The sequence below is a fragment of the Cricetulus griseus genome, chromosome 5, assembly GCF_003668045.3.
Source record: "Cricetulus griseus strain 17A/GY chromosome 5, alternate assembly CriGri-PICRH-1.0, whole genome shotgun sequence".
In the NCBI taxonomy this organism is placed as follows: Eukaryota; Metazoa; Chordata; class Mammalia; order Rodentia; family Cricetidae; genus Cricetulus; species Cricetulus griseus.
The window spans coordinates 21062716-21088310 of record NC_048598.1 but is presented as its reverse complement, the minus strand read 5'-3'; the positions used below and the strand labels follow the sequence as shown (position 1 = coordinate 21088310).

Sequence of the window (25595 nt, the reverse complement as noted above, 5' to 3'; positions counted from 1 at the left end):
TTAAAACTGGTGCAGAGTATAAGGAGAGGACACAGCAGAAGGTCTGCTTCAGAGCTGGGGATAGGACTCTGGGGTTGGACTTGGAGGAATGGAGAAAGGGCGAAGACCTGCAGTTAGTTCCTGTGCTTCTCTAGACAGGGTGGTCTGTGGGTTCCTAAGGAATTCATGCTGGAGGTGGAGACTGGGACAAAGCAATTTGGGGGAAAAGGAAGTTTGGATGGGAATATCTGTGTGATCCACTGGGGATGGGCAGGGGTGCTCTTCAATAGGTGTTCTGCTGCAGATCTGGAGATGAGGTCGGGAATTAATTCTGGAGGAGCAGAGGGAGAGGTGAAGAACTGGAGTCAGCCTACCTGCTTCCCTGGCAGAAATGTTAATTTCTTACTCTTAGCTCAAGGGCCTCTTATGTTTAACTCACTGACATCCTCCCACCTCCTCATACAGCAGCTGACACAAGATTCTCACCAGATCTTTTAAACATCTCCTAATTCACATTAGTGGCCATTGCTCCAAAGAGCTTTGCCCAGCTTCCCCCCATCCCTTATGCTCCAGTCCATATACTCACCACCTTGTCCTTGTCTTTACTATCCTAACAAGCTATCATACTGTTAATTTGGATGGACGTGAGTCTCATGTAGGCCAAGCTGGCCTCAAGCTTATTATGTAGACAAGGAGGACCCTCGCCGTGTGATTCTTCTTCTGCCTGTGTCTCCTGAAGGCTAGGAAGACAAGAACGCACTCTACCAACTAAGCTACACCCCTAACCCAGGTTGATTTGTTTATGGTCAGCTGACACTTGTGTATTAAATCTGTTCTAGTATAATTATGTAATAACAATGTCTGTCTATGTCTATGTCTATGTCTATGACTAACGTGCTTATTGAATAAAACTGAACAAACAGGAAACAGACTCATAGAGGGAGAGGACTTGGAATCCATTTATTTGAAACTATGAGGGTGGAGGCTATGAATGAGAAAGCATCAGGATAATCCTGGTACCCCTTTTCTTTTTGTATGACAGAGAACATTCAGAATTGTAATCAATATGTTCTGCTCCACCCTGCTCGGCCCTTGTTTCTCAGACTCTAAGTTCTTCCTCCACTACCACCTTAAGCTAAAGCTGGGCCATTGGACGGCACTGCTTTCTCCAGGATGAGTCTCACTCTGACTTTTATTGACAGATCGTTCAGAATTAAAAGAATTAAAAGAAATTGCTACAACGGGCAGCAACATAACCCTGCAAGTCTTCAAGCAACAGCTTGGACCCTACAAATATCTCACCTGGCTTTACACTAAAAAACAGAAGATTTTAGAACACGAGTATAACGGTGCAGAGACTATCTTTGATTCCGTATTTAAAGGCAGGGTCGAACTTAACCATACAAATGGTGCACTTCGTATCTATAATGTCCGGAAAGAAGACAAAGGTCACTACTACATGAGAGTGTTGAATGAAACTGAGAAACAGGAGGAGATAACTCTGGATGTATTTGGTGAGTTTTGGAGGCAAAGGACAAATACTTATTCAGGGACCTTGCTGATCTACTGGGGGGTGCTGTCTGGAGAGGGAGAACAAAACATCAGCACACACTTAATTTATGTCTCCCAGAGACACATCTATTTGTGAGAATCACCCAGCAGATATCAGAGCTGGCAACTGTCACCCATTTGAAATCTCTTCTGAAGTAAGTAAGTCTAAGATTTAAAGAGAAATTGTGTTGATTTTTCATTACTAAGACAAAACCCTCTGATAGAGACTTCAGACAAGGCAAGGTTTATTTGGACTCTCGGCTCCAGAGGTTGTATGGTCCTTGGTCAATGGAATCTATCACTGTGGAACTGTGCTCCCACAGCACCATGGCAGAGGTGGGCAATGGAGCAGAGCTAATCACCCCAGGCTTGGAGGGAGGTACTAGGACGAAGGCCAAGGACAAGATATGCCTTTCAAACATATGTTCCTAGTGACTTGCTTTCTCAACTGGGTCCCTCCTTCCAGTTTCTACCATTTCCTAATAGTCCATTCAATTATTAATCCATCAATAAATCAACCAATTGATGAGATAAGAGCTTTTTGGACCAATTACTTTCCACAAATACTGCTTACTAGTGACCAAACCTTCAATGTGAGGCCCTTTTGAAGAGTCTCAAACAGGAAGGAACAAACTATATTGTTTCCAGACAGGAAACAATAAGGACTATTTCTTCTCTAGTTCCTTCATTCTATCCTGTAAGCAGCTTAAATTAGTTTTGAATGTACCTTAATTCTGCCTGAACTCAGACTTCATCACTTATAGAAAAAAATATACTATAAATATAAATTGAGATAGTTCTCCGGGTAAGTTCTTTCAGATTGAATATGACAAGATTTTCTACTTAAAGCTTCAGCCTAACCAGTTCATATGGAAATAAGACGAGGGCATTATCCTTGGAGTCAGGCAGACCTGAAAGACTTAAAAATTAGCAAAGAAACATAGCCCAGATAAGGAAACTCTCCAAACAGAATATAGGGCGGTCTAACCCAGAAACTGATTAAGGCCACTACTGTGGCTTAGTGCCTGGAATTTACCAGCCACCAGCAATTACTCCCTTACAAGGCCATAAGATAACTGGGTACCAAGAATTCCCAGATGGCCACCCTCCCCGAGGGGCTCATGGAGGAAACAGATTGCCCCACTGGCCAATGTGTCAATAATTAACAGTTAAGGGTCTCTATGAAACCTATGAAACAAAGAGATAGCTACCATTTGCTCAGGCAAGATAAGCACATCCTGAGGTCTGCAGGTTTTACAACTGGTGTGTCAGGAGGCTATCTTATTCCCAGGCCTCCCCTCAAGACAAAGGGCCTCCTAGGAACCCACGACTCTGGTCACCTACTCAACGAATAGAGAGTCGAGGCCCCTCCCTAAGCTTGTGGGTTTTGCCTTTAAAAACGCCTGTGCCTGGGGGACGGGGCTGCTCTCTAGCCTGCATGCTGAGAGCGCCCGTTTGTACCAACGTCCACCTTTCATTAAAGCCTCTTGTTGTTTGCATCAGGTTTCCGCCTCCGCATGGTGATTGGGGTGGCCACGGTCCTGGGAAAAGATCCTGGAGGCCTGAGCTTCTGGGGGTCTTACAAACCCAGGTTCAAAGCTCCAATTCGATGAAATAACTATGCACAGAAAAACAAATGCTCCCATGTTCTCATTCATTTGTGGAAGCCAAGAAGATTGATTTCATAGTCACTGGAGTGACGTTGGATAATGAAGACTTACATAAAATGAAATAGAAGGGGTCATCTCAGGGTTCCATAGCACAGTATCACAAAATAGCTGGAAAAAAATCTCAAAGATTCCCAACACATAGAAATGGTAAATATTTGAGGAGACAAATCTCAATTTTCTTGAAGTAATTATTACACATGTATATTTAATTATCATATAGTATCCCACAAATATGTACAGTTATTATGTAGCCATTAACACTTTTTAAAAATCCCTCTGATCAGTTACTCAGTAGCTGTGGTACCATGGTATAAGATATTAATATGTTTTGTCCATATTAGGTAAGATTCTTTGGAGGGAAATGACGGAAGCCAATTCTCTTTACATTTACCAAAAAAAGAGAGGTGTTCTAAGGAACTCTACAGAGTATTTCAAGAGAGTATAGAGGAGCTTAACTTTCAATGCTTGGCTTTGTGCCCAATCAGAAACTCTTAAGGAAAAATGCGCTTATTTTCAGTTTGCCTAGATTATTTAATGCATTTTGCTATGTGACCTTCTGTCTAGATACTTGATAAACACACAACTTTGCTTTATTCTGGTTCATTATGGAATTCTTTTCTGCGGGTCACCAAAGACCCATCTCTATCCAAATGGAGGTTCCCAAAGGGACAGGAAACTGCTTAGGCCACTGGTGGCTGTGTTGTGATATGTCTCCCTGCTACATTGGCAGAGCTAAGAACAAAGAAATCTATGAGGCCAGAATGAATAGAACCCCTACATCTTTTCTCTTTCAGAATGGGTGGGCTTAAAACATTTCCTTGGCCAGAATTAAATAAAAATGGTTTCAGAAACAACCTAAGGTCCAGGTTCCATTTTCCTCAGGAAAGGACCAATTAATCTGTTCTGCAGTTAAATTTATGGTCTAGCTGTTGTCTCACAGCTTTTTACAGTTTGTAAGATGGCCACAGGGACAGTGTGTGTTAGGGGTGGGAGATAGCTAACAGCCGCCGGTGGCTAAAAAGTACAACTTCCCTTTGGGGTTTTCCCGCTCAGGTAAAGCCGGATTCTTCATTACCCCACACAAAAGAGTCCATGCTGAACCAGAATGAAGCAAACTTAATGAGTTTATTAAGTACTTAGACAGAAAGTCATATAGAAAAAGGCATTACATCATCTGGGCAAACTAAACAAATCCGTTTTCTTTATGAGCTTCTGGTTCACAATGGAGACAGAGATGGCAGGTTTATAGAGCTAAGCATCCTGTAATGATAGCGTGTGAAGGGCTTTGCTGTGTGCAGGTTGAGGCCCTTCAGGGTTCTCCCTCCATCTGAAGTCCAGGATTCTTGAGGGAAAGAGTGGCTGCCCCTGGTGCTTCCTGTGGGCTTTTGTCAGAGGACAGACCCTAAGTATCTCAGGTAGTTAAGAAACACAGTCAGAAGCCAGCGGGTCTCCCCACTAGTACTTGGCTCGCAGATGATCATCACCCCCCTTTGTTCCTAATGGCATGTAAGGAGCTCTGGCTCCCCCTCCTGGATCCACCGTAGCATCACCACCAAAAAGTAGCCTCTTGAAGACAAAGTTGCTCCCTGGCTCCATCTGTAGGCGTCTCTTGTCCATAACCACCTTGAATGGCAATCATGGCCCCTCCCCGGTCCCTTTTGTAGTTTATTGGCCAAATCCTTGCATCATGAATGCCACAAAAATTGTCTCAGAACGTGTTTTTTTTTTTTAATCTTTTTTTTCCAGATCCTGTGTCCAAGCCTTTCATAAAATTTGAGACTAAAAATTTGCCTGGCTCTTGTCATCTGAAGCTATCATGTAAGATAGAGCAACAGAACGTTCAATACACTTGGTATGATGACTCGGGGTCTCTCCTCCAAAATGGTACAGGAGATGTGCTCGACATAATTGTCACTCCACAGAACAAGTCTACGTTTTACACCTGCGAAGTCCATAATCCTGCAAGCAGCAAAAATGACACAGTATACTTCACTCTACCTTGTACGATGGGTAAGAATTAACTTCCAGGGAGCTGTAGGGGGCACATGATAACTGGTTTCTTTCGAATGAAGAAAGATATGGGGTTCCTACTCCGCCTTCTGACACAGAATGTGGCGGGAAGTCTCAAAGGTGTCACTGGAGTTTGAGAGACCTGGCTTCCACCTGGCTCTACAGCCACCTACCAGCCAGCTCACCTTATTTTTCCTAAAAGCTGAGTCCTGAGTAATCGTAGGACAGTCTGAGATATCAGAACAATTAGGGACAGTAGGAGAGTAGTCCAGGCAAGGAAATAAGCAAACATGGATGAGCGTGAGAGAAGCTGGTGACGGAAGCGAGGCTCTCATCCTCAGGGAGAGACCGCACCTGTATTGTGCTCCTCGGTGAGGGTGGGAAGGCAAGCTCTCCGCCTCGTGTTTCAGATTTCTCTGTGTTGCCTAGGAGCATTCACATCTTGTCACTCCCCTTTAATTCAGACCTGCCACTGACGTCCTAGATTTTAGAGTTAGCCACACCTCAGGTCACTCCTGATACAGTCTCTTTATTGGTTATTTTTATTGTTGATGTGATAAAACACCATACCAAAGCAACCTAACGGAAGAAGGGTAGAATTCCAGCCCATTATGACAGGGAAGGCAACGGAAATGTGAGACAGCAATTCCTGTCCTGTCCACAGTCAGGAAGCAGAGACATGAATGTCGGTACTCGCCTTTCCCGCCTTTCATTCCCCAGCTTATGGGATGGTGCTGCCCACTTTAGGGTAGACTTTCCCTCCTCAAGTATCTCTAGACACATCCTTGACAGACACGCTCAGATGAGCATCTCCTAGATGAGTCCATAGCCCCCAAGTTGACAACTAAGTTTAACTATCATAGTCAGTGACTAACGAGGTGGCTTACTTTCTTCAAGCTATGTTTCTGTTAGATGTAAGACAAAATAATAGTTCTTACAATGCTACAAAGAATAAATAAATGATACATGTTACCCATCTAACACTGATCCTGGCAAAATAATCACAAACGGTGAATAGTAATTAATTAATGATAAATTAAGAACATCTAAGTTAGGTTTGGTTCTTCTAACGCTGGAGACAACTGGACTTTGGCTGAACCCCTTAATGAATTTGTTTACAATCTCCAGAACTCTAACCATCCAATCTTCCATATTTAAAAGTGCCATCCTTCAGGGCTGGAGAGATGGCTTGGCAGTTAGGAGCATTGGCTGTTCCTCCAGAGGACCTGGTTCAATTCCCAGCACCTACATGGCAGCTCACAACTGCCTCTAACTCCAGGTCCAGGGACCTGGCATCCTCTCACACACATATATGCAGGCAAAACACCAGTGCACATAAAATAAAAATAAATAAAAATTTAAAATATTTTTAAAGTACCTACATTTATTCTTCAGCCCTAATATACAAGTTTTTTTTTTTTTCAGACTAGTTCATACCTGTGGTTACAATGCTTTTCTGTGACCCATGTCATGTCCATTTAACTTTCCTGGCAGGAATAAAGATATTCTAATGAGAAACAGGTCTTCTCCATTTGGGGACAGGTAATTTCAGTATTAGCTCTTGTAAGTGGAGCATGTTGGCTCCTCTAATCCTGGCACTTGGGAGATTGAAGCAAGAGGATAAACTAGTTTGGTGCCGGTGTAGGTTTCATGGTGAGAGCCTGTCTCACAGCCAACAATAAAAATGGAGTCACTTGAACCAATCCTTCCCAAAGCAACTAAAGTTAAGAGTTTATGGAGAAATTATTATTGTGCACAACGACCTGACATTCACTGTTTCCTGGCTGCGGCTCCTACTTGTATTCTATTTGTGATATTTATTTCAGAAGCAAGCAAGTTTTACGTAAAGATTGAGGTGTACCGGGTCTCAGAGAGCCATGCAGAAGAGGAGGCAGAAAGATTATAAGAGCCAGTGGGGATGGAAGACACCAAAGAAACAGTGCTTTCCAGGCATAACAAGACCAATTCACACATAAACTCATAGAGACTTTGATAGTATGTATAAGGCCTGCACAAGTCCAAGCCAAATGGGGTCCCAGCACTGAGAGGGGGAAGTGGACATGAGCTCCCATCCCTAACCCAGAATCTATCTCCAAATGTCAACTGCTTGTAAAGAAAAAATTGATTTTCTCTGATGGAGCCTCACTGAGTATACAAACCACAGTAGAGGGCAGGCCCGTGCCCAGCAGAAGATAGCCAATAGGAAATTAATTCAATGGTATTTTGGGAGATTTTTTTTGTTTTTACCTTTAGTGTTCTTTTACTTATATATTGTGGTTTCTGACGTTATGTGTCTGCCTATGTATGCTTCTCATGCTTTTTCTTTATTCTTTTTTTGTTTGTTTTATTCTGGTTTGTTTTCTAAAGAGACAGACCACAGGCTCATATATTTGGATGCTTGCTCACTAGAGAGTAGCACTAATTGACAGGGATTAGGAGGTGTGGCCTTGTTACAGGAACTACAGCCTTATTGGAGGAAGCATGCCACTGGGCATGGGCTTTGGGTTTCAAATACTCAATCCAGGTCTAAGGGCTCTCTCTAGGCCAGATATAGCCTTCTTACCTCCTTCTCCAGCACCATGGCTGCTTTAATTTGACCATGCTTCCTGCTATGCTGGTAATGAACTAAACCTCTGAAACTGTAAGCAAGCCCCAGTTAAAATGCTTTCTCTTATAAGAATTGCCATGGATAGGGTGTGTCTTCACTGCAATAGATCACTGACTAAAACAGACCCTAAGAAATTAGAATTTCTCCAGGAGTTCAATATTGGCAGGAGGCAAAAAGGATATAAAGCCAGGCACCAGCCAGAGGAAGGACTTGTCTCCAGGGAAGAGATTTCACACACTTATGACAACTTGTCAGAACATCCTGCAGGAGAGATTACAACCAGGATAATAACATGTGGGACCGTACTTTGAGACAGCTTACTTATACACACCTCTTGCCTTCTATTTAAACCTGAACTTCATGTTAAAACCTGAGTATAGACATTGTAGTGGGATGTTATTGGATCTCTTTGTCCTGCTTCCCAATGTAGTTTTATGTAATAGCCCCCCACTATGCTTTCACTATTACATTGTCTCTTTAATTGGATTATTAAAGATGGAAGACTGAACTACATGGACCCAGTCTCTGGCTATAGCAACTTCCACAAATCCTATCACCAGAGATCCTGGGTCCTGGAGACATTGCTATTTTGTGTTTTTCAGGGCTTGGTCTTCTGGGCTGGTTTCTTTGCCTCTGTTTCTGCACATGGGCTGTGAGTCTCCATGTTCTCATGTCAGCTGACTGATCTTGTCTTTTCATTCTCTCCTAAAGTGATCTCTCACTACAGATCCTGTGTGATAGACACGGGGTAATGACAGCATAAGTAGGCTGACCATTTTCCTAGCAATACAACACTCTGAGACCTGGAAAAAGGGAAAGGGGTAATTCTGTTTCTTTAAAAGTGGGAGTGACCACAGAGAAAAATAAAACCAACTCCTCCAGTCAAGATTTCCTAGAAAACGCTCCAATTTCTCTTCTCATTTTTATCACTCACTCCCTTTCCTATGATAGCACCTCTCCTTCTCTTTCCTTCATTGTGATCAGTTTTCCTTTCTTTCCTGTCACCCCCCCCTTTCCTCCTAGTTAGTGCAAATGATCATTGAGGTAGACAAACAAGGAGAAGCAGTCCCTCTGTCCCTAATGTCAGTGGTGCACATTTCAAGGTCCCTATCTACAGCTGGCTTAGCCTATCTTGTTGCTCTCAGGTGTATGGGGTTGGTTCTTTCCTGGTCCTACTAATATATCAAAGTAAGTGTCCATCATAGGATTCAGCCAAGCCAATGAAATTTAAGGAATTTCCAAAGTCTTTACATCCAAAGAGGTTGAGTTTTTTCCGAGGAGGAGGAGGATTTCCCTAGGCATCTGGGATTAGGTTCAGGGAGGAAGTGACTCTCCTGTTTTAAGAGAGTCATCCCTATGCCCAGTCCTCCCTTCCTTCTCAACACAGTGAACAAGGTCTAAGTGTTTTCGGTTTTCTTCTTTTAGCCAGATCCTCTGGAGTCTTTTGGATTGCAACTTGGCTAGTAGCCATGGTATCCATCATTCATACCGTCCTGCTGACCTGAGATGGACTCTTCTCACTCAAGAATGAAACTTCAAGGCCACAGGACCCTGCCTTTATCACTAGCAGTGCTCCTACCCAGGAAAGCAGCTCTGGCTCAATGGCACAGAAGAAATTGTGTTGTTCATTTGTGAGGGTTTGCATTTTCTCATCATCCTAGGGTTAAGTCCAGGGCCTTGAGCATGCTACAAAACTGCTGTGCCACTGACCTGTGTGCCCATCCCTTTACAAAAATTTTATAGTAATCTTTTAAAAGTTGTTGTTAATATCTAATTTTACATACACTATTTTTTCAAACATACATTAAAGATAAATTCATTATTTTCACTAAAATATGTGACTATATTATGTTAATGTTGTTTTTTCTTTCTTCCTTTTTTTAATTGATTCTTTTCTTAATTAGTTTCCCCTCACTCTAATTTTTCCAGTTTGTCACCACTTCTAAGAGGTAAGAATAAAACACAACAAAATAAAATATAATAAGCCAAAGTAAAAACCATGACATCAGGGGCTGGAGAAATGGCTCATAGGTTAAGAGCACCAACTGCTCTTCCAAAGGTCCTGAGTTTAATTCCCAGCAACCACATAGTGGCTCACAACCATCCATTATGAGATCTGGTGCCCTCTTCTGACATGCAGATATATACATGGAAGCAGAATGTTGTATACATAATAAATAAATAAAATCTTAAAATAAAAACCATCACATCGAATTTGGACAAGTCAACCCAACAGAAGGAAAAGAGCCCCAAGAGCAGGCCCAAGAATCACAGACACACTCATTCACACACTCAGGAGTCCCATAAAAATGCAAAGTAAAGCTATCATGTATTCATTAGAAGACCTAAAAACAAATTGATTTATAAATTTTATGCAACACTGTATTTGTTTTCTGTGTGGATTCCTCAGCAAATGTGCTTGGCATTTCAGATCTAACTGGATGCTTGAAAACACAGGTGAACTAGACTGAGTATTCCATGTAGTAAGGTTTATGGTATTCTTGCAGAAATAGTGATGGCAGAATGATGCTGGAAACCAACATAAATGAGACGGCCATAAAACTGATGCACAAAATAAACTGGAACAACCTGAGGCGGCCTTAGCAGGGACTCTAGCCTGTGCTGCATTGTTGTAAAGAATAAGGCTCTTCCCGAGACGCTAAGAAACATTACCATTGATGATACAATATCAAAGTACAGAACCTTTAAATAAAATATCAAAAGGCCAGTCCCAGGTAAAACCCAAGAGTTTACCATGCGGTGGCTATTTACCAAAAATAGAGGAGGGACATCCTAACTTTGCTCTTGGTTTTAGTCAAGGCAGCTCAGAGAGGTAGTATAAAATCAACATGGAAGTTCAATGCTGCTTTTCTTGCTCAGTGATTTTAAAGAAATTGAGTCATTCCAGTGTAACTCTTTGTCTTTTCTAAATTGCATTCCTGGGGCCAGCCACATAAAGGCATGCCCCTATGTATTAACTATAACAGTATTTTGAAAAATGAGGTGCTTCTTTAGTTGTTACAACCCAAAATATTGATGTTTTTCTGGGTTATTAAAAAAGTGCTTCGTTAAAGTGTGACATTTAAACAATTAAAACTTTTTATATGCATGCCTGTTTTGCTTGCATGTATACATGTGTGTGCAACACATGAATGCCTGGTGCCCTCAGAGATCAGAAAAGCTTGTCACATCCCCTAGGACTGGGGTTATAAGTTAGAGATAGCTATGAACCACCATGTGAATTCTGCAAAACGAAGCAGAGTCCTCTGCAAGAGCAGCAAGTGGTCTTACTACCGAGGCATCTCTCCAGACCCCAAGTACAGTGTTCTTTATTTCTTTCTGTTGTTTGTCTCAACTATTATTTAAAGAACCAAGTATATGTGGCATGAAAACATTATAACCCTTTTCTTAGTTTAAATAAACTCCAAGGTAATTGGAAAAAGAAAACAAAACACTTAGTAGATTAGGCTGGAAGAGTAGGCTGGTGGTGGTGGAGCATTTCCCCCAGCAGATGTGACGCCCTGGCTGCCATTCTCAGTACTCCAAAGCAACACCCAAGCCACACAGCAGGTTTACCTTCAGTGAATTCAAGCAGCTACAGATCAGTATTAGCCCCAAATCTTTACCAAGACGCCTCACCAGGCTCCAATAAGCTCTGAAATACTGCCCTCTGATGGCTCCCTTGCGGCAAGCTTTTGTAAATGATGTAAAGACCTGGGGAGGGACCCATGCTTCTCAAAGGATCACTCACTGATCTTGCTGATGATGCCGAGTCTGGATTTGTAGGGGTCCCTGCAGACACCAGGGCTGGCAGAGTAACAGTCTGCATGAGACAAGAAAGAAATCCAGTTCAACATGACTCAGTAGCCTATGTTTGTTTAAACTACTAGAGTCTGACACTGGACAATTTATTGTAGGCATGTTTAAGTACAGTACAATTTGGAAAAAAATTTCCCGGTGTAAACCAATCCCATGTGCACGTTAAGGTATAATTACATCAAAAGTATTACAAAGTAGATATCACTGCTTTCATGGGGGATGGGTTCTATAGATAGACAACGTGTTATTTTAGGGGTTTGGGGGAGGATTTGGTGTGTTCTCAGTCATGCAGATAGAGCAGAGGACACTCCTGGTCCTGTTAGCAGAAACCTGGTGGAGCCCCTAGTCATACAGATATCACAAAAGTCACCTTGACTATTAGCTACCTCTGTCATGCTTATGGGAGCTGGAGGAGGGGAGTGCAGAGAGCCACAAGTGGCTTGGCCCTACAGATAGCACAGAGGTCACCCATGCTATTCATCACCTCCATTCCCAGCCTTCTGGGCAGGACACTGGCTATACATCTCTTCCTTTGAAGAGACAACTCTGTGTGTTTAATATTCCTGGTTTCCCTGGTGCTTATCTGTGAGCACAAGGACCTCTGTTCTCCCAACATGGGCCAGTAGTTCTGAGGTAGGCTCTGGGATTTAGCATTTATGACACAATCTCAAGAGATGCTCAGAGGGTCTTCACAGCCCCTGCTAGTGCTGCCTTGGTCGGTTTCTTTCCTCCCTGATGAAACAGGAGATTCGGTCTTTTTAACAAGTGCCTTCCAGACTGACGATCCTTGAGACCTAGAGCCCAGCTTGGGCTAAGGCTCCCCAAGGTACAGACAACGCATAAAACACACTGGTTGTTTCTCTTAGCTGGTGTTTGTTCTTAATGCTGCTTCTCTGGGACCAGGACCAACAGACTTCACATTCTAAGGAGAGTTGCTAAGTAAAGGGGACAGGGTCAAGTCTAGGACCTACAAAGGGGTGGCTGACCTGGTTCTCCTATGACATTACTCTTCACCCCTACTCAGTATAAACAGGACTAGAGAGAGAGGAAGGGAATTCTTGGGGTTGAAATTATTGTATTTTGGAATCAGAGAGCTGTGTGACTTCCCCTTCCCCCGGGTGAAATCCTCCTCATGCAATGCCAAATGAAAGGCACTTCCAAGAGCCGCCAGGCACACCAATGAAAGGGAGAGTAACGTCTTGCTTCCTGATAGCCAGGCTTTGGTTGTTTTACTACCTTTGCCATGAGGTAGGCAGATACAAGCCTAAGGGGATATCGAGTATAACATCAGTGGGGGCTGAATAAGGGAGGCCCAAAGAGGCTAAGACATCTCACCTGTGCTCAGTGAGGCTGGATAAATGTCCAGGGAGAACTGTGACATGAGAGGAGAGAGGAACACCTCTGTCAGGAATTAGGGTGAAGCCTCTTGCTGGCAGAGAAGCAAGAATCCCAGCACAATTAACAACCACTGGACAACACTCTCCCACTGCAGATTTCCAAAACCCTACATTCCAGGAATCTCAACAGAAGCCCCATTTATAAGGAAAAGGCGTGTCCTGTATCCCATGTGCAACTCCAGTGCCTCCAGATTTTACTTTATCCAGTTACAATCCCATCTAGGGCCCATCCAGGCCACCCTACAATCTCACTTCTTAAAAAAAAAAAAAAAAAAAGAGAACATTGGGTGTGGTGGCACAAGCCTTTGATACATCACTTGAGGCAGTGGCAGGAGGATCTCTGTGAGTTCAAGGCCAGCTTGGTCTACAAAGTGAGTTCCAGGACAGCCAGGGCTGCTACACAGAACAACTCTTGTCTCAAAAAACAACAATAAAAACAAAATAAAAATGAGAGGGAGTAGAGCACAAATGGACTTTGGGAGCCCATTCCATATGGAGGGATACTATTGTAGCCCAGATACAGCAAGGAGGGTCTAGACCTTCCCCCAAACAATATGACAGACTTTGTAGGTCCTTGGTAGAGGGCTTCACTATCCCTGGAGAGGAGTGGGGGGTGAGGGAAGGGTTGAGGGGGGAACATGGGAGGATGGGAGGGCGAGGGAATGGGGGGGTGGATATGTAAATATGAGTAATTAAAAATAATTAAAAATGGGAAAAATGAGAGGGAGAAAGAAGGAGGAAAAGATTTCTTAACAACCTTTAGTGATCTAACTTGAGAGTCACCAAGATGATAAATATGGCCCAGACTAAGACAATAAACTATGTTTCTCCCCCTTGGGGAACGCATTGCCACATTTGAGACTCTCTTACTTTCAGCAATTCTTCTTTGAGAAGTCTACATCCCTGCCCTTGGGTGAGCTTTTATTATCTTCTTGGGAGCTTTTCTATTAAAAAACCTTTAAGAAAAATATCCAATTCTGCTTCATCCTGGCTAGTTCTGAAATTCCTTTCTTCATTGAAGCCATGGGTCCTAGCATGGCCCGAATCAAGGTCCAAAAAAGATTAAGGGAACTTCTTAGGTGTTGAGGACCACAGAAGGGAGCTGTGTTTCTGCTCCTTCATCACAGACACTCTGCGAACGAGCTAATGATAGATGTCTGCCACGGGGAGCAGCCACAGAGGGACTGTACTGTGTAGAGAGATTGAGACTAGCATCCACGGCAGATAACTAAAAATGGTCTGGCCCTCACCTCTTGCCCCATGTCATGTGAGAAGCTTCAAGACGATGAGGTAAAGGAGATGGGTGGGGGGAGACCAAATCACACCCTCTTCCCTGTTACAGATATTAGAACATGAGGTAAGCTTAAACAGAAGTGACGGGAAGAGGCACAGGGGAGTTTTACATTGAACTGTTAAATTACTGGAAATAACAAAAGTGAAACTGAGGGATTTGCCCCAAACATCCTTAAACAATGGGTGCAGATGTGGCAGGGTCCACCTGTGCCTGGAAAACAAAAGGCCCTCTCATCTTAACTTCCAACCAGCCAAATTCAATAATTCAGTTGTTCAAAAATGCCGGTAGATATATTTACTGAGCATCTGCTATGAGTTGCACTTCCTTCTACATTTAACACACACACACACACACACACACACACACACACACACACACACACAGAGAGAGAGAGAGAGAGAGAGAGAGAGAGAGAGAGAGAGAGAGAGAGAGAGAGAGATAGCCACGAGGAACATCACTAACTTAAGTTCTATTATGACAACAGCTGCACATGACGAATTTGACGACTTCTATACAGACAAGCGCTGAGGATTGACAACAGGGAATCAAGGCTTGAATCTGACTTTAAAGTCAGAGAGAGCCTTCCTTTGAAACTAGAGACTGAAAAATGAAAGGTGATGGGTGATGGGCAGGTCAGGGACTGTGTGAGGAGGAGACTTCAAGGAAAAGGAAAGAAGATGACGCAAGGGGTGCCCTGCCTCCTAGATGCTCTCCCACTGCTGTACAAAAATACCTGATGGAATTAATGGAGGAAAGGTGCACTTTGATTAGAGTTTCATGGTGAGAGAGTAATGGTGGCAAGAGCATCCGTAGCTGTAATTAATGGTAAAAGGGTGAGGCAGCCAGTCCACACAGTGTTCCTCTCATGACAGAGAAAGCCTGGGAGTGTAGCTCTGTTGGAAGAGTACTGTTGAGTGACAAAACTTTCCCTAAGGAGATGCAATACTCATGTCTATTCACCCAGATAGGGATCCCATAACAGACCAAAGTACAGACACCACCAAAGTCCAACTTGGTATGACTTACAGGAATGGGTTACTTGTAGGAACAGAAAGGACTCAAAGAGAGTTGCGTCACTGAAGTCCACCCCAGCATGGGGGACAGCTCATCAAAGCTGGGAACATGAAACACACTGCACACCCTGCAGGCAGCTCAACTGATTGGAGACTGTCCTTTTCAGGTGCCTCAGGTGGTCTTTAGAACTCTTCCAGGAAACTCATTTAGGTTGTTTCTTGCAGGTGGATGATCTGACGTCAAGAGTCTTCTTTGCAGCTTGTCTTGTGTACTGGCTGCTTTTTTTTTTTTTTTTTTTTTTTTTTATCAGTCTGACCCAGGCTAGAGTCACTAGGGAGGAAGAAGCCATGGAGAAAATGCCTCCATGAGAGCCAGCTGCAAGGTATTTTCTCATCTAGTGATCAATGGGGCAGGGCCCAGCCCATTGTGAGTGGAGCCATCTCTGGGCTGGTGGTCCTGGCTTCTATAAAAAAGCAGACTAAGCAAACCATGGAAAGCAAGCCAGAAAGCAGCACCCCTCCATGGCTTCTGCATCAACTCCTGCTCCAGGTTTCAGCCCCGCTTGAGTTCCTGTTCTGACTTCCTCCAATGACAGACCATGATCTGGAAGTATAAGCCAAATAAACACTTTCCTCCCCAACTTGCATTTTGGTCATGGTGTTTTGTTGTGGGAAATAGAAACCCTAACGAAGTGAGCTTGTCTGAGTCTTGTTCTGCTTCTTGGCTCCATTCCTCTGAGCGATACTCCCAGCTTTTACAGCTTATTCTGGCAGGGAGGGTCCAGGTGAATTTGGTCAGTTTCAGTGACTTCCTAGAGCTATTCTGAGTTGTTTATCTTCCTGTAGGATGGAATGTTTGAATCCCAGAAGAAACTTAACAAGTACTTGCCAGCATGCACAAAGCCCTTTATTCTCTCTACAGCACTACCTTAAAACTGGGCAGGCATGGTAATAGGCACTGGCAATTCTAGCATTTGCTACTTTCTGGCTAATTCTGTGGCTCATGCTCAGCTAGTTTTCTTATACAATCTGGAAGTGCTTATTTAGCTAATACAAACAGATACAGACTTAAATTATTTCAATTAAACACAGGTTTTAATTAGATACAGGCTTTAATTCTTTATTATATTTTATTTTTTAACATTATGTGCATGAATGTTTCACCTGCATGTTGTCTGTGTGAGGATGTCAGCTCTTATAGTTACAGACAGTTGTGAGCTGCTATGTGGGTGCTGGAAATTGAACCCAGGTCCTTTCAGATCCGGTTTTAAATCACAAGACTGACAAGATGATGGGATTCTTTCTTTTTTTTTCTTTAATTGTATCAATTACAATGACAGAAATGTGAAAGGACTTTCAAGAATGGTTTTATGTATTTAAGGTATAGATAGATACAATGTATATTGTATAAAAAACAACACTGCTTTGCTTTGCTTGCATTAACCCTGTACACTGTACACTGTGGTGGGATATTTGTTCACACTGTGTGAAGATGTATCACTGTGATTGGTTTAATAAGAAGCTGACCAGCCTTGGCTAGACAGGAGAGGTTAGGCAGGACTTCCTGACAGAGAGGGGAAGAGGGGATGTCTCTAGCTGCTGAGTCAGATGCACAGAATGGGAGAGAGGTAGAAGCCATGTGACAGCATGTAGATTAATAGAAACAGGTTAACTTAAGTTATAAGAGCTAGTTGGGAACAAGCTAAAGGGCAAGCTTCCATAATTTTTTAATTTTTTTTATTTGAATTAGAAACAAGATTGTTTTACATGACAATCCCAGTTCCCTTGTCCCTCCCGTCCTCCCTTACCACCACCCCCCAACTAAAACCCTACCTATCACATATCCTTTCTGCTCCCCCTGGCTGGTGAGGCCTTCCATAGGGTGTCATCAGAGTCTATTGTATCCTTTGGGATAGGGCCTAGGCCCTCCTCCATGTGTGTTGGCTCAGGGAGTATTCCTCTATGTAGAATGGGCTCCCAAAGTCCACACCTATGCTAGGGATAAATACTGAACTACTACAGCAGGTACCATAGATTTCTGAGGTTTACCTCACTGAAACCCATGTTCCTGGGGTCTGGATGAGCTCCATGCTGGTATCCCAGCTATCAGTCTGGGTAGCAAGAGTTCCCCGACGTTCAGGTCAGCAAGCTTCCATAATTAATAAGAAGTCTCTGTATCATTATTTTGGGGCTAGTGAGTCAAAGAAAATTGACAAAGACCTATTATAGTACACTTCTAATTCTACAGGTTTCTACATAACATTTAGACAAAGCTCAGATCCACAGGCTATTAAGCCCTCAGGTGCATGAATCTCTAATTGCAGATGTCTATGTATATATAATAAGATAAATAACCTCAAATAGTAGATATTTATTTAACCAAAATTACTAAGTGATGATGTAAAGAAAATGTTAAAACAGATAAAATATTTTTGTTTTAAAGTTGATTCTTGATACAGGGTTTTCCTATTTATCCCAGTCTGACTTTGAACTTGCTGTGTAGCCACTATGAGCTCAGCAGGTTGTATTTATATATACATATTGTGTATACAAATATACATGTTATACACACATAATGTAACAACAATGACTAAAGAATAAGTCATGAATTTGAGAGGGAGGGGAAGAGACTAGGGAGGAGATGGGAGGGGTGAAGAGACGTGGAAATGATACAATACTCAAATACAAAATTAAATAATTAAATAATTATTTAAATAATTAAAACCCCTTATTTTAGCATATGCACTACTTTCTCACCACCAAAGTATTTCCCTTCTATTTAGAATTCTTTCTCAAAAATTTGTTTTCAAATGTGTAACTTTTGTTTGTTTGTTTTTGTTTTTTGTTTTTTTTTGGTTTTGTTTTGGTTTGGTTTTTTGGTTTTTGCCAAGACACAGCTGTTTGTTCATTGAGTCCGGGCCCAGCCCAACTGATACCTCTACAGCTCAGAATGAAGAGCTCAGGGAAGGCACAGGTTAGAAAACTGCTTTAATGGGAACTCCCCCCCAAAACACCATCCGGGACTGGGTGGCCCCGGGACAATACTGAGCCTGTAGTTGTTTCCAAAATATACATCTGTCACCATAAAAAACGGCTGTACCTCCTCAGCTCCACACAAGTATAAAAATAATAAATGTTTACACTCTTGCCAGTCTTTCACAGAGGCAAGGTCCAGGGAACCCCTCCCACAGATAGGCTAGGCATGATATGAGCATTTGGGAGGGGCATTAAGGCCTAGAGGTCAGCCCCTCACCTGGACCTAGTCAGAGGAGGGCAGAAAACAAAACTTTGGTCTAAAATTTGAAGGTAGGAACCCACTGATCTCAGAGCTGTTTTTCTCCAGGCAGAGGCAGCACTGGCCTGGGTGCCACCTGCAAGTTGGTCACCGGGAAGGGAGGGGACAAGCACAGGGACATACAAGCTGAGAGTACACACATACCATTGTATCATTGCTATAAAAAGTTACTTAAAACTGTATCTCTTGCATATGAATGGGGAAAGATTCAGGTATTTGGTCAAGTGGAAATATTGCTAGGCATGGGTGTCTGCGACTGCATAGAATAGAACACATGAGGCTCGGCAACTGAGGATGGCCTGAGCCCCCCAGGCTGGCTAGGGACATGAGAGAATCATGTCACTTGATTATAAGGGTGAGGGCAGTGACCCCAGTTACTGCATAGCATAGGGAGCCTGTGGTGCAGGCCACTGGCTCATTTGCAGCTCTAGAGACAAGACTGGTGGCCTAAGAAGCTAGGTGCACAGCCACAAGGTGGGCTGGTTTTGTAGGGTGTGAGAAAGCGGCTGTGTTCGGGGCATCGCTGTGGCCTTATTATGCCTGAGCCGCTCAAGGCATAGTGCCTGGCCTGAGTGGACCACTGTGGCCCAAGTCATTTCCTGCCATGGCAAGGTGGACGGGATTTAATTTTTTAAAGAACAGGTAAACTGATCTCTTTAAAAAACTAAAATCTCTGGTCTGTTAGGTCACTTCAGCTGCTTTTCTGGAATGGTGGAAGCTGTCGCAGGTCCGTAGGCACCTAGATGGTGGACATGGAGGACACACGCAGGTGGTGGTTCTGCCCAGGTCATGGTCGTGCAGTTCAATCAGCGCCCGCACCGCCTCTTCCACAGAGCCCATCTGGATCAGGGCCATCTTTCCGTCCTTCTGGAAGAACTTGAAGCCTTTGACCACACCACCGTTGCTGGAGAAGTGGTTCTTGAGGTTGTCTTCTGACACAGAGGGCAGATATCGGAGAGGTGGAGAGTAGCTGAGGGCAGGAAGATGTTCTGGAAGTTCTTGGAGCCCGGCTTCTGAAGAGATGCAGTGGTGAGCTATCATAGTCCTTGGTCAGGCCCTGGTCCTCCTGTCCCTCACGAGGCAACTGCACACTCTGATGCTTTCACAGTGTGATGCTCACTGACTTCCCATATAGCTTGTGCCCATTCAGGTGGCTAATGGCCAGCTGGGCCTGGCTGATATCCGCCATCTGGACAAGTGCATTTTCTTTCTTGTTGAACAGAATCTTTTTTTTTTAATTCTTTAATTACTACTCCTATTTATATATCCATCCCCCCCATTCCCTTGCCCTTCCAACCTCCCATGTTCCCCACCAATCCCTCCCCGCAAGCTACCCCCCAACTTCCCCAGGGATAGTGAGGCCCTCCACCAGGGACCTTCAAAGTCCTTCATATTATTTGGGGGAGGGCCCAGGCCCTCCTTCCTGTATCTGGGCTGCAATAGTATCCCTCCATAGGGAATGGGCTCCCAAAGCCCATTTGTGCTCTAGGGATAAACACTGGCTCCACTGTTAGAGGTCCCATAGACTGTCTTGGCCTCCTAGCTGGCACCCACATTCAAGAGGGCTTGGTTTGGTCCAATGCTGTTTCCTAAGATTTATGACTAGGGTCTCCGTGCTCTCACTAGGTCAGGTCCACTGTTTCTGCCTGTTGCTCCAGCCCGGTCTTGGCTCCTTTGCTCATCCCTCCTCCTTCTCCACAACTGGATTCCAGTAGTATGGTTCAGTGCTTAGCTGTGGGTGCCTGTTTCTGCTTCGAACAGCTACTGGATGAAGGCTCTAGGAATGGTAACCAAGGTAGACACCAGTCTCATTATAGGGGAAGGGCACCAATGGCTTTTTCTCCACCACTGCCTGGCTTCTTAGTTGGGGTCATCCCTGTGAACATTTCCCCTGTGCCAGACCTCTCTCCATACCTGTACTGTCTCCCTCTATCAAGACATCTCCTTTCTTTTCCTCCTCTATTCCTCCCCTGTCCCAGTCCTCCTGTTCTCCTCCCCCTCCCCTTCTCCCCTTCCCACCTCCTTCCTCTCCCCCCCCTGTGTCAGGGGTTCATGTCCTGCAATCATGTATGCAATCTTCTCTTGGGGTCCTCCTTGCTTCCTAGCTCCTCTGGCAGTGTGGATTGTAGACTGGCAATCCTTTGCTCTATGTCTAAAAATCAAAAATGAGTGAGTACAGACCATGTTTATCTTTTTGTGACTGGGTTACCTCACTCAGGATGGTTTCATCTAGTTCCATCCATTTGCCTGCGAATTTCAAGATTCCATTGTTTTTTTTTTCCACTGAGTAGTACTCCATTGTGTAAATGTACCACATTTTCTCTATCCATTCTTCAGTTGAGGACCTTCTAGGTTGCTTACAGGTTCTGGTTATTACAAATAATGCTGCTATGAACATAGTTGAACAGATGTCCTTGTTGTATGAATGTGCATTCTTTGGGTATATGCCCAAGAGAGGAATTGCTGGATTTTGCAGTAGATTCCCATTTTCCTGAGAAACCACCATACTGATTTCCAAAGTGGTTGTACAAGTTTGCACTCCCACCAGCAATGGAGGAGAGTTCCTCTTTCTCCACATCCCCTCCAGCATAGATTGGCATTGGTATTATTAATCTCTGACAGGAGTAAAATGGTATCTCAGAGTGGTTTTGAGCTGCATTTCCCTGATGGCTAAGGATGTTGAGCACTTTCTTAAGTGTCTTTTAGCATTTTGGATTCCTCTGTTGAGAATTCTCTATTTAGTTCTGCACTCCAACTTTTAATTGCCTTGTTTGGTGTTTTGGAGAATAGCTTCTTGAGTTCTTTGTATATTTTGGTGATCAGCCCTCTGTCAGATGTGGGGTTGGTGAATATCTTTTTCCACTCTGTGGGCTGGCGTTTTGTCTTGCTGACTGTGTCCTTTGCCTTACAGAAGCTTCTCAGTTTCAGGAGGTCCCATTTATTAATTGTTGATCTCAATGTTTGTGCTACTGGTGTTATGTTCAGAAAGTGGTCTCCTGTACCAATTCATTTGAGGGTAACCCACTGAACATCACCACAGACTCTGAAGAGAATAAAGAGGCTTTGGCTTGTGACTCTCTCAGGGTTCAGGTTACTGACCAGAAGGACAGAATTTCTGGTGCCTGCCAGGCCTGGAATGGCAATGCAGCAGCAGAAGGTATGGCAGGGGGTGGGGGGGGCAATGCTCCATGGACTTTTGGAGCAGAGAGGCCAAAGGCTGCAACCATGGTCTGGTCCAGCGAAGGCTGGCTATCCCCAGAGGGCAAGTCAGGGCAACTGTAATCTCTGCTCTTGTCTTTGTTGTATTTGACATTAAGACTAGTGAGCTTAAGACTTGGAGAAGTCAATGCGCAACCTGGAGCAGGCGTTGTAGATGTTCTGGCCATCCAGCGACAGCCAGGCATGTTGGGTGCTCACAGCGTCAGCATACTGCAGCAGTGCCTAGAACCGGTTATTCTTGGTGAATGTGATGATCTTTAGGACTGTGCCAAACTTAGAGAAGATCTGGTGCAGAACATCCAGGGCCACTGGGTAGAAGAGGTTTTCTATAATGACTCTGAGCACCGGGCTCTGGCCTGACATTGCCATCCCTGCATCCATGGCAGTGGCATAGGCTGCCGAGGCCAGGTTTCCAGACTGCACAGAGTTCACAGCTTGGGCACATGCCTGGTTGGGTGAGCTATCAGTTTTGAGCTCCTTGTGGTTGAAGAACTGGATGTAGATGGGCTGTCCACGCAGCATGGGTGCCACTGACGTATAGTAGTTGACCATAGTGTTGGCAGCCTCCTCTGTGTTCATTTGAATGAAGGCCTGCTTTCTCCCCTCCAGCATAAGGAGATTGGTGACTTTCTCAAAGGGCAGCACCAGAGAGATGACTTCACCCTCAGTGACATCGCTTCATCTCCACTCCTAAAATTAGAAAGGGGTCAAGAGGAAAAGCCCTGGCATAGAGAACCTTCTGTCAAGAGTATAAAGAAGGAAATTATACAGTTTTTCTGGAACAAATGATAGCATAGATAGGATGTCTTGGTTAGGGTTTCTGTTGCTGTGAAAATAAACATGACCATGGCAACTCTTATAAAGGAAAAAATTTAATTGGGTGTCTTATATTTTCAGAGGTTTAGTCCATTATCATGCTGAGACATGGTGGCATGCAGGCAAACATGGTGCTGGAGCAGGAGCTGAGAGCTAATACACCTTGACTTGCAGGCAACAGGAAGTGGTCTGTCTCACTGGGAGTAGCTTGAGCATAGGAGACCTCAAAGCCTACCCCACAGTGACACACTTCTTCCAACAAGGCCACACCTCCTCAAACAAAGCCACACTGCCTAGTAGTGCCACTCCTTATGAGTTTATGGGGTCAATTACTTTCAAACTACTACACAAGATTTGCCAATAAACAAGCTAATAGGGCATATACATTATCAATTTCAGACTGTGGTGCCAGAAAAATCCCACGAAGGTCCTTCCTAAAGGCCACTGCCTCCAGGACACTATTAGGAGCCCTAGGTTTACAGCAATGATTTCTCTCCATCTTCCATAAGCAATCACCTATTTGTAACAATAACTCCTTCCGCCATCCTCCTGAGCCCTGCCGCCACTCTAGGGCCCCCAAACTACATACAGAGTCTTATGTTAGTTACAATGCTGCTAGCCAATGACTAGGATTTCTCATTTGCTAGCTCTGTCCTAAGTATCAACCATAACCGTTAATCTATGTATTTTTATAAAGACTTATCTTACCAAGGACACCAGCGACATGCATCCTCTCTTGCTGGGATCTTACTACATTTCCCAGAATCCTCCTCGACTTCTAGCCCCACCTATCTTGTTTCCCTATTGGCCAACATTACTTTATTTATCGCCCAATACGACAAACATATACACAGAAGGACCTCCCCCATCACCTATTGGTTGTGGAGAAGGTCTCTTACAATGGAAGCCTCTCTCAACGTCCAGATGCAAGTTCCTTTGGGGTCTCCTCATACACGGTTAATGCCAGAAGCCAAAAAGTTAGTCTTCTGAACACTCTTAAGTGATGACTGAGCCATTCTTATTTCCAAGAGGTGGTTCGCCAATGATCAATCATATCTCACCCTGGGTACCAAACCTGTGATCAGTCTTGCCTCAAAACTGCTATATTTTCCTTATTAGAGTTGTGAGGTCAATAACAGGACTGAGCACTAAATGGACAGTGAAGAACATGAAAGGAGAAGTATCAGCTCAGGACCCCCAAGGCCAAGTTCTCAGAACAAAGGAGATTTGCTTGCCCTAGAGGGACAGAGGGCAGGGGTTAAGAGACAAAGGATGACAGGAGATAAAGGATGAGGAAGAAGGGAAAGGCAGCAAGGGAGAGGGGGCATTTGTCCTGGAGGATGAAAAACTGCCTTTGGATAGAGGGGAGACAGACGCGGCACATAGGAAAATGGTGGTTTACAAAGGAACAAGGGGGAAACCCCTTATAGAGGAAACCCCGTGTTAGGATGAGGTGTTTAATTTTTTTTTTTTTTTTGAGATAAGGTTTCTCTGTGGCTTTCGAGGCTGTCCTGGAACTCGCTCTGTAGACCAGGCTGGTCTTGAACTCACAGAGATCTGCCTGCCTCTGCCTCCTGAGTGCTGGGATTAAAGGCATGCGCCACCAACGCCCAGATAAGGTGTTTAATTTTAATTGGGCATGTTAATTAGGTGAGCCAAGGGGGACTTTTGATTCCTGGACTTCCATACTTTGATAGCTGGACCTTGGTAGCCGACTCAGGAGGAGGAAGTGGCCTATTAAGGGAATAGACCTTGGTGGCTAGCTTTGGGGATGTAATCTAATGATTTTTAGTAAGGCAGAGGGAATGGGAGAGAAGGGCAAGGCCTGCCAGAGCCACATGCTCCAGTGGGCAAGTATTTCTTCAGACTATTCCCAGCCAAGAGCAAGAGATGATGTCAAAGGTAAACCCATAAATCAGCTTCTCTATCATTATCACTCTTTATTGAAATATTATATATTGTGATGGCTACGGAAAAGTCCATTTTGTGCTAGGCACCCATTCTAAATTCCTAAAAGACCATCTCCTAGCAACTCTGACTCCTTGCCCCCTCCCCAGGATGGTAAAAACCATTATGAAATGATTAACCACCTGCCCTGGTTTCTGAAAACTCCTCTTATCGCTGTGTGCAGGGGCGAGTGAGGCAGCTCCACAAGCAGCTTCAGATTCCACAGGCATGAAGTAATTGTGATTGAACTGACTCTAAAAGCCCTCATCCCCTGGTAGCTGGGCCTTGGTGCCAAATCCAACCATGGGAACCCAGGACAGCTGTAGCTTAAAAATCAAAGTTCAGTGAATTACATTTAAATTGTGACTGTGGCCTCTTGGTGTTTTCGAAGTCTGTAACATTTTGTGCCGAAAAGTAAGATGATTACACTTTTGTAATTAACTCCCAGATTAAGAAAGTTAACATTGGTTGATAACTTTTCATCAATAGAAGGGAATTCTATTGTGACACTTTTCTGAGAAAGAGGGGAGAGAGAATAAACTGGCAAATGTTCTACTCTTCTTGGCTGTTGAGCACACTTGCTTGTGCATGCTTGAATTCTTTCAGGCATGTAAGTGTAACAGTTTGAAACAGGAGAATAGGGCAAAGAATGAGTCTAGGAGACCTTACACAAACAAAGCCCCTAAAGATTAGCTTCGGGGGTGGGTGGGGGGAGACAGCTGGCAAAGAGAAAAACAACATGGACTAAATGTGCCAGTGTGACTGGTGCAAGCATGGAAGCATCTAGAGTGTCCGGAGGAGAGCTGCAGCCTATTCCACTACTAAAATGCACGCCCTTACCAGCTTGAAACTGCCTGGTTTTCCTCTTTCAACTTAGGGGCTATCCTGAGTCTTCACACCAAAGTTATAGACAAAGGGCCGAGATACACACAAAGTCCAATATTTTAGGGGAAAATATACACAAGCCTTGCAATGTT

General features: G+C 43.9%; 1 protein-coding gene and 1 pseudogene across 1 annotated transcript in view; one reads left to right on the top strand and one right to left on the bottom strand.

Moving 5' to 3' along the window:
• Cd48 (CD48 molecule) overlaps window positions 1-9323 on the top strand; it is a 31023-nt gene extending 21700 nt beyond the window's left edge. Inside the window, exons 3-5 of the mRNA XM_035445340.1 lie at window positions 1182-1493; window positions 4947-5210; window positions 9244-9323. Of these exons, the coding sequence (XP_035301231.1) occupies window positions 1182-1493; window positions 4947-5210; window positions 9244-9323 (656 nt within the window). The remainder of the gene's footprint in view (window positions 1-1181; window positions 1494-4946; window positions 5211-9243) is intronic.
• Window positions 9324-19375: 10052 nt separating this feature from the next.
• LOC100754213 lies at window positions 19376-22482 on the bottom strand (annotated as a pseudogene).
• Between the last annotated feature and the right edge of the window lie 3113 nt (window positions 22483-25595).